At 42.8% G+C, this 8,916-nt stretch overlaps 1 protein-coding gene across 1 annotated transcript in view; it reads left to right on the top strand.

Moving 5' to 3' along the window:
- The first annotated feature begins 4,120 nt into the window (after positions 1-4,120).
- LOC135247436 (lysyl oxidase homolog 4-like) overlaps positions 4,121-8,916 on the top strand; it is a 29,690-nt gene continuing 24,894 nt past the window's right edge. The window contains exons 1-5 of the mRNA XM_064320887.1: positions 4,121-4,200; positions 5,724-5,999; positions 7,892-8,325; positions 8,663-8,737; positions 8,844-8,909. Of these exons, the coding sequence (XP_064176957.1) occupies positions 5,741-5,999; positions 7,892-8,325; positions 8,663-8,737; positions 8,844-8,909 (834 nt within the window). The 5' untranslated portion in view covers positions 4,121-4,200; positions 5,724-5,740. The remainder of the gene's footprint in view (positions 4,201-5,723; positions 6,000-7,891; positions 8,326-8,662; positions 8,738-8,843; positions 8,910-8,916) is intronic.

Raw genomic sequence — 8,916 nt, 5'->3', positions numbered from 1 at the left:
CTGCCCCCCACTATATCCTCCCATGGTTTCTCCTACCATTGCAATGCTGATGGTACCATTTCCCCCCCTTTCCACCCACTGATGTATGCCTGCCTCAATGACGTTTTGAGTTGGATGCTATCTCCTTGTTCAGTCCTGTATGGTCCTGACAGGACTGCTGCACTTCTCTCCTTGCTGGCCCTACCGCCTCATACAGAATGCTCCTGCTAAAAAACTGCATCTAATCTACAAACTGCAGAACTGCCTGTTTACTGTATCTTGGTTGAACAAATCCAGAACTCTAAACATTTATTCTGGGTTGAATAACCCTAATTGTGCTAGATTTGAGATTATACCATCAAATGAATTTGCTGCTTATTTCAATGTATCCTGCAATGGCACTTAACATTGCATTGTAGGTGGATGTACTGGGTGCTGCTTTTTGTCTCTGCTCTTTGCTTAATCTTTTGTATGCACTTTTGAAAGCGCTGGATGTGATTGTCTGCTAAATGTCTAAATGTAACATAATGTAATGCACTGAAGTGATATTTTTCTTGTGAATGAAAGATGAAAGGCGGGTTATTTTTGGAACTATTACATTAATGTAAAAAGAACGATGTATTCAAGAGCATTTGGTGAGAAAATGTTAAAGAGTGCATCAAGGTAAATATAGCACCCTGTACTAATTATCTTGCAGGGATAAGAATACATATAACCGCATGCCTTTTTATTGCTATGTATACAAAAACCCCACAGATTTCTAGACCTCAGCTCCTATTTAAGAAACATGAATTAAGTGATGTCACGTTCATTGCAGGGGCATGAAGAGTTTCCCAATTTACTGAAACTCCACTCATGTGGAGAACCAGAGAACAAATCTCTTTTTTTGGACATCCCTACACATACCACCTCTCAAAGGTGATGCCATGTTCATCAATAAAACGTGCCACCTTTTCTAATGCCTTTCTAATGCCTTTACTTCATATATGAAACACCACATGCCCCGCGCTTTGCACTAAAGCAGTATAAATATAAAAATCACAGTATGTTGCTCAAGCCAGTCTAGCCTTATTCTTCAGTCCTTACCATGAATGTTCAGGAGCTCAGGAGAATGTTCAAGTAACTGGCCTGCTTCTCCTCTGTTCACAAGAAGACGCCAAAAAAGAAAGTGGAGAAGGAAGGATAAAAAGAAATGAGGAGAGCGAGGAAGAAACCAGAAGAGATGCCACAATCTGCAGAGGCAGTTGTTTATTGTTGGAGAGCACGTATTTATCTCGACGCACCGCAAATTGCGGGTGAAGTTGGAGCCGTGGCTCCCAGGCTGTAATTACGGAGGCAGACACAGCGCCGCTTAAAGGCGCTACAGCAGCCTTGTGTAACTGGCTCACATGGACTGCCCCGCGCGGTCACGTTCACACCCCAGGGCGGGGAAGGGGATGCGGGCTGTGTTCGTAGGCTACGTACCAGCAGGTAGACACACGTTTTTTTTTTGTTTACACGTTTCACTTTGTGCGACGGGAGAGCTGCGCAATATCGCTGTTGGCGAGGAGTGAAAACCGTACTGCTGCCGCTGCCAATGCGGCTGTGCTTAACGGTGACTGAAAACCTTGTTCTGCGTTCGATTTAGAAATGGAGAGATTTAAGTGGACTTTCCATCCGTCTTCTGATCTGGTTTGTGTAAAATGTTATATGTGAATGTTTCTTGGCCGTTCTTTGAGAGACTTGCCCAGCGGAGACTACCAGTTGAAATTTGGGCTCTAGTATTTAAATAAAAGCTTTGCCATAATGCCAGGGGTGCAGGAGGCGGCCAGGCCAGGCCACATGTGGGTTTTTGGCACGTGCCCTGATGTAATTAAGGATCTCTCCTTGATTGAGTCCCTCTGATAGGAACCTGGGCTTTCTGTCATGGTTAACCAAACAAGGGAGGGAAACACTCTCAGTTATACAAATCCTGGCCATGCAAACAGCTAAATTGCTAGTTTTCGACTCAGGAGGAAAATATCTTTTTTTAAAAGAAGCTTAAATAATATTGGCCTGGCCAATTTTAAAGCTTTGTTGATTTTCCATTTCAACTGTTTCCGTTCCAACAGTCACATGCATGGAAGTGTACGTGAAAACTGCCAGTGGTTTAACATTAAACAGTATATTTTGGTATCAGAACCTTCTGAATAAGTGAATAGGGATGTGGATGCTTGACAGATTGGGACCGCATTATCAGCAATAAGAAACATGACTTTCCCCTTTTTATTACAATAAATGGCCCACAGCCTTCATTCTTTCTCCCTGTGCTTCATCCAAAACATATTTTTTTTCTTCCATCCCTCTCTAGTACCCACCAACTTAATTCTCTTTGATATGAGTTCCCTCTCCTGTGTAATCTTACTAACAAAAATATGACCTTACCCCTTTTCAGTCATAGGACCTTTCATATAAAGGGCTTGTTTACATCATTACAATAATGATGTAAACAACTGCTGGTACAGTTTGCACTTAATTATGGTAATTGTTATTGGATTTGTTCAGCTACTGAAAGTTGTTATTCTTAAAACAGGGAAACAAAATACAAACAGCATTTTTGTGACAAAAAAAGTGGTATGAATTCCTGGCATATTCCGGAAAAACAAAAAGCTTGTCGTTGCAAGCCAGAAAAAGACGTGCCGTGCAAACCACCACGCACACAGAGGAAAGTACCCAACTCAGCAAAACCTAGAATTCAGCTATATATGTTCATATTTTAAGACAAAGACAAATAAAACCTTGTTACTATCGATCACTTCACAATTAGCCAATAAGCTGTTAGCTGCATACCTGCGTAGTCTTAAGGAAAAACCTGGAAAGAGTGGTATGCGCACTGTGCAGAACTTGAGAGCGTGAACATGGCTCCATTCTTCCAACAAAGGTTTGAAGACAAGGAGGACTTCTGCAGTCTATGGATTAGTAATATAAGGAAGAAGAGGTGGGGGGATCTCTCAAATAGATGATCTGGTTATTGCAGTAATTTGAGGTGTTCAATGAACCAGGCAAGGACATGTTTGTTGTGTGGTCCTGTGGCTTGCCACTGACCTCATTATTCTCTATTCCAGAATTTTCTGGATTTTTCTACGCACAATGCTCCGTGACAAAATGGTTTGGAGGGTTTGAAATGCGGAAGGGCAAGAGGTGAAACCAAACCTATGATGACTGGGCATTCCAGAAATATATCAAATACTCAAATAACAATATGGAACTTTAGAGGCAGAAGGCTAGGTGGAGAGGCAATGCCTTGAATATGACTGGGCTAACAAAAATGGTCTCAGTTTTGAGGGTGCACTAAGACTGGGAAAATCATTCAAAACTGCACAAGGGGCTCTCTAGAATACTCTTCTTGGGCTGCAGTAATGCTTTGTTCCCGTGAAACACCAGACAGAGCGCCCCAGAACAAAACCAAGAGATGCCGCAAGTCGGAGGCCAAAAATACAGGCTTCTAAACAACAGGAAGTGGCCTGCTGCTGTTGCTAGGCAGCTTCTTCTGTTGTTCCATTCGTGCCAGAGGAACAACCAAGACCTTGATGGAGAATACTGGAGGTGCACTTTAAAGCTATTTACATCTGTTTACGTCTAGGTTTCAATTTATCAAAATATTCTATTTCAATTTAGTCTTTTTTGGATCATTTATAGGTCAAAAGAGTCTGCTATGTTCTATTTTATTTCCACAAAGAAATACATTTATGGAGAATGGTCATTAATGTTTTATTGCTTGCTAAGAGAGTTCCTTATTACCAGCTCTGTGACCACCAAAACTTCTCTTAGTTAAAAATGCAATGGCACCATATATGTTATTAATATATTTTGATTCATATACAGCATTTAATCAAGATTTGGGGAATCTTAACTGTGCACAAACATTTCTTAGGATGAATGTCGTATGTCCTAAAAAGATCCTACCCAGTCCTACTCCACAAAAAGCTAATCTTTTTTTGTAAATGCAGCAAGGAAGATTAAGATAAAGAAAGATAAAGAAAGAAAAAGCGAAACAGAGAGAGAGAGTGAGAGAGAGAAAGAGAGAGAGAGAGAGGGAGAGATGGGAGGGATGATGGAGAAAGTGATTGAAGGGAGGGCAGAAAAATGGGAGGGATGGAAAGTAGAAGGCAAAAGCAAAGACCTGAGTTTAGCACCCTCCTTAGCTCATTAACTTTCTCCCAGTCAGCAGCGTGAGTGACTTTTGACGGGACCAGTTCTAAGGTGAGCTAAGACTTCTCCTCTAACCCCAGCCGTACCTCTGCACAGCACTCCAGTACTTAGATTCAATGCTTCTTTTACAGTCCATTGTATCAGGTGCCAGTGTTTTTGCATTAAAAATGATATTGTGCATACTGTTAATTTTTCTGCAATGCACATGATTAATTCCCAAGGAGTTCATATTTGTTTTGTGAGGGGGATTCTGAATTTCTGTCTCATATCCAGTAGACAGTAGTGCTTGCATATTTGCTTGATGGTTTTGGCAGATAGATTGAGTTTGTCCACATTTAGACTTTGGTTTTCTTTTTTTGGCTTAAGTTTTAGTGTGTTGTTGCTCCTGGGTAATATTTTCATACTTGTTATGGGACTGGGATTCAGTTGGATTCGGCTGCGATGCTGTTAAAATAAGTTTATTTATTTGCATTGCTAATTAAATGTCTGCCTTTGGAAAGTACTTATTTTTATTTCATAGATGTGTGGCATGTGCATGGTTTTTCAAATGCCTGACACCAGACACTAAAGCTTACAAACAAACAGTACATATTATATGTACATATTATATATAATTATATAAATAATATAAATATTATAAATAATATATATTTATAAACTGACACCCTACATGTACACATTTTTAGATTTATTTTTCTTCACTTAGTTAACAGTCTCTGGTGAATGGTCCTGTGTATGTAGACGTATAGCCTTAATGTGCTGCAGAGCCCAAGATTGAATGTGACAGAAAGAGAAGAATGAAATCACAGAGACCAGTGACTGTACAGCCTGGACAGAACACAGCTGTAAGCAGAAGATAGTACATTACAGTACCTGAAACCAGCAAGTGCATGGGCATTTTTTAAAGAATGTAACCTGCAACTGGAGTTGCCTACTGTACAACTGTGTGTAGCACTGTATTTTATTTTTATTTTTTCTTGAGATTCCTGCTCATGTTCATGTAGCGTGTCTGTTTTTCACCATATTATACCTTTTAATGTGTGCGGTACAGAGCAGTGGTGTGTACTATGAATAAAGTGCATGGAATCAAAAAGCCGTAATTTAAGCAATATCCAAAAAACAAAAAAACAATATAATCTAACAAAAAGTTACATGGCGAATATGAAATATAATCTTAGATATTGACAAGTGTGTCTGTTTGTGCACAATGACAATGACTTTCTTTCTTCTTTCGGCTGTTCCCGTTCGGGGTCGCCACATTTGATTTGGCATATATTTTACGCCGGATGCCCTTCCTGACACAACCCTCCCATTTATCTGGGCTTGGGACCGGCACTACGATTGCACTGACTTGCGCATCCCCAGTGGCGGGGTTTTTGGGGCATTGGCTGGGATACGAACCCAGGCCGCCGGCGTGGCAGGCGGGAGCTCTACCACCAACGCCCCTCACAATGACAATGACTGCAAACTAAAATTCAACCATAGCAATTGATCCTCATGTAAGTCAAACCAAATTAAACCAATCGGTCGTTTAATTTCTCTCTGATTAACCCCTGTTTGTGTCTTTATGGCAGACGCCGCGACAGCGAAGATGCTGGGCTTGTTCCTCGGCCCTGTGCTTTTCCTCTTGGCGCACGGACTTCCCTCGCCGCCAGGATCCTTCCAGTTGCGCTTAGCCGGCAACAGGCAACGAGAAAATGAGGGCCGCTTGGAGGTGTTCTACAACAACGCCTGGGGTACCGTTTGCGATGACGACGTGGACTTGACGCTGACAAACGTTGTCTGTAGAGAGCTGGGCTTCCAGCGCGGCCTCACCTGGGCACACAGCGCCAGGTTCGGGGAAGGCCAAGGCAAGTATCCCACGATTGAGACTCAGAATGCAGTAGGTGTTGCAAACTTTCTACCATGCTAGTAGATTAGCTTGGTCATGCTAGAACAGCTGGTACCAGCATAGCCAGCATAATCATGTGTTCATCACATAACCAGTAACTAAGTTAGTCTACCAGCACAGCTGTTTTCATTAACAGCTTGACCAACTTGACCAGCATAAAACCAGCACTGCCCAGCTTGGACCAGCAATTATCCAGTTTGGTACTGTGCTGTCTTTTCAGTGAATGCAGTGAATTTTGATGCCCACTGGATTTAAAATTTTCATTTGACATTTCCCAAAGAGCTGTGGCCCCAGGCCACATTGCCTTGCTGTCCTGAAAACTTCCCTTTGATCAAAACGTAGAGAGATCTATAAACCAAGACTAGAGAAAGCATAACACTGGCAGAAGAACGCTATCATTATCATTAAGCAAACTTTCCAGCATGCCCCCATACCAGATACATTGTTTTGCTTGGCAACTTAATGAAAGCTCCTTAGGAATCCTGTAATAGTTCTATGTAATTTACTACTTTTTAATGACTGGGATTTTCCACACTTAATTCTGAGTTTTGTATTGAGCATGCTCTTTAAGGCTTCAGTGGTTGGTTACTTCACTTTGTTTGTATTTTATAATGTAGAGGCTGTCAGTCAGCTGGCTTTTGGCTGCTTTTGGCTTCTGGCAGGTGCATGAAGTTACCAAATAGTTCTACTGTTTCTCCTACTACTTCTACTCATAAGAAAATCTAATTATCATTAATAACATGTTCTCTATTATTACTGTAAATTGTAGTAAATGTTGTTTGGCAGATACCTTTATCCAGAGTTTTAAATCTGTCAAAATACATTGCAATCAGAGAACATGACAACCGTGATCATGCTACAATACTTTAAATATCACTGGAGCAACAGGGAAGATGAGAGAGCAAAGAACAGGCTGCAATGCGGTAAATAAGCACCAGGATGAAAGCGGTGCTAAAACATAATCACACAATAACTGTTTCAGAATATAGGTTGCGTCTGACAAACTTAACAAGAGCCACGTGCTCTCTCCCTACTGACATGCACCTAACAATGATCATTAGAAATAAGAGGCACATTTGCCTCAGGTCGTGGTACAAAATAATGAGTGTAAAGATGACATTCCTGTATATAATGGAGTTCCAGTGTTGCCAAACCACAGTCCATATGAGCGCTGTTCATTTGCTTCATGCTCACGTACTCATTATAGTATAGGTGTAGTGTAGAGCAACTACCAGATTGGGGTTAAAATTGTGCTGTGTACACTAGCTTTGTGACAATGGTATTGCAAATATTACTTAGTTGATCATATCTCAGAATACCTTTAATAGTTCTTTAAAATTTGGGTTTAGTGAATTGTCTTCCCTATGTCAGTGGTTCTCAAACTCGTTCCTGGGGGACCCCTGTGCATGCTGGTTTTCATTCCAACCTCAACAGCAATCCCAGAATTTTAACAAGCTGTTAATTCTTCTGAATTAGGTGCTTTTCATGTTTTAGAGCTGGGGTTTCCAGTCTTATCCAGAAAGGTCCAGCGTGGGTGCCACACCTGATCCTGATTCTACTAATCAAGGTGCTTAGCAATGACTCTAGTGATTGATTAGTAGAATCAGGTGTGTGCACCCACACTGGCCCTTTCTGGAACCCCAGATCTAAAACATGAAAAGCACCTAATTAAGAAAAATTAACGGCTTGTTAAAATTCTGGGATTGGTGTTGAGGTTGGAATGAAAACCAGAATACACAGGGGTCCCCCAGGACCGAGTTTGAGAACCACTGCTCTATGTGATGGTCTGGGCGGTTGCATGCTGTTCAGGAAAAGGTTTCCTCAAGACTGTGGTTCACTCCCCCCTCATAGGAGTGATCTGGCTTGACAACGTGCGCTGCGTGGGCACAGAGAGGTCCCTGGCAGAGTGCCAGTCCAACGACTGGGGCACCCATGACTGCACGCACGCGGAGGACCTGGGCGTGGTCTGCAGCGGCGAGAGGCGGTCCGGCTACCGCCAGCCGATGACGCCGGCGGTGTCTCCGTACGGGCGGGTCACGGCGCCGGTGCGGGGTCACGAGATCGCCCTGGGCCGGAACTCAAACTGGCCGCGGACGAGTTACCCGTCCACGTCGGCCCGCGGTCACAGCATCCAGCTGCGCGGCGGGTCCGACAACGCGCTCGCACGTGGCAACGAGCGCCGCCTGCCGCGCGGGCACGAGATCCCGGCCCGGCTCGGGAACAGCGGTGCGTACCGGCAGCAGCAAAGCACCAGGCAGGAGCAGGAGAGACACCAGTACAGTCAGGTACGGCTTTAAAGAGACATCTCCTCCCCTCGCTACCCATCACTGTGGAAACTGCAAACTCAAACTTAAATATGCTTTGTTGCATACACATATGTGGGCATAGTATCGCAAAAACTGTTTAAATGAAATGTAATTCAACATCCTACAATTACACTAATAGTAACAATAACTGCACAAGGGAAACAGTGTTTTTCAAAAGCATTAATGAACTCATTTCTTAATGAGTGAATTGAAACACTATTTAACACAAATACAAAATCTTTTCTGCCTCTGACTGGTTCGCTGTCTGACTTCCTCCATCTTTGCTTTCACTGTAATGCTGTCTCTTTCTCAACAGGGACAAGAAACTGCTGCACAGTATGGACACTCAACCCGACAGGAACACAACAGGGTTGACAACCACTATAATACGGTGAGCAATGAGAAGAAAGCAGGATCCCATCGTGTGCTACGGGACAGAGGAAACTCTCTCTCACACACTCTTGCACTGTCAGTAATGGGACTCTCTTTCTTAACAGGGCTACGAGGACCAATATCCGTATGGCCAGCAAACCAGACGAGAAGAGAGCAATAGCCATAATTCTGTGAGTT

This window comes from Anguilla rostrata, chromosome 2, assembly GCF_018555375.3.
Source record: "Anguilla rostrata isolate EN2019 chromosome 2, ASM1855537v3, whole genome shotgun sequence".
NCBI classification, from domain to species: Eukaryota; Metazoa; Chordata; class Actinopteri; order Anguilliformes; family Anguillidae; genus Anguilla; species Anguilla rostrata.
The sequence above is the reverse complement of the archived record's forward strand: the minus strand, read 5'-3'. Positions and strand labels throughout refer to the sequence as shown.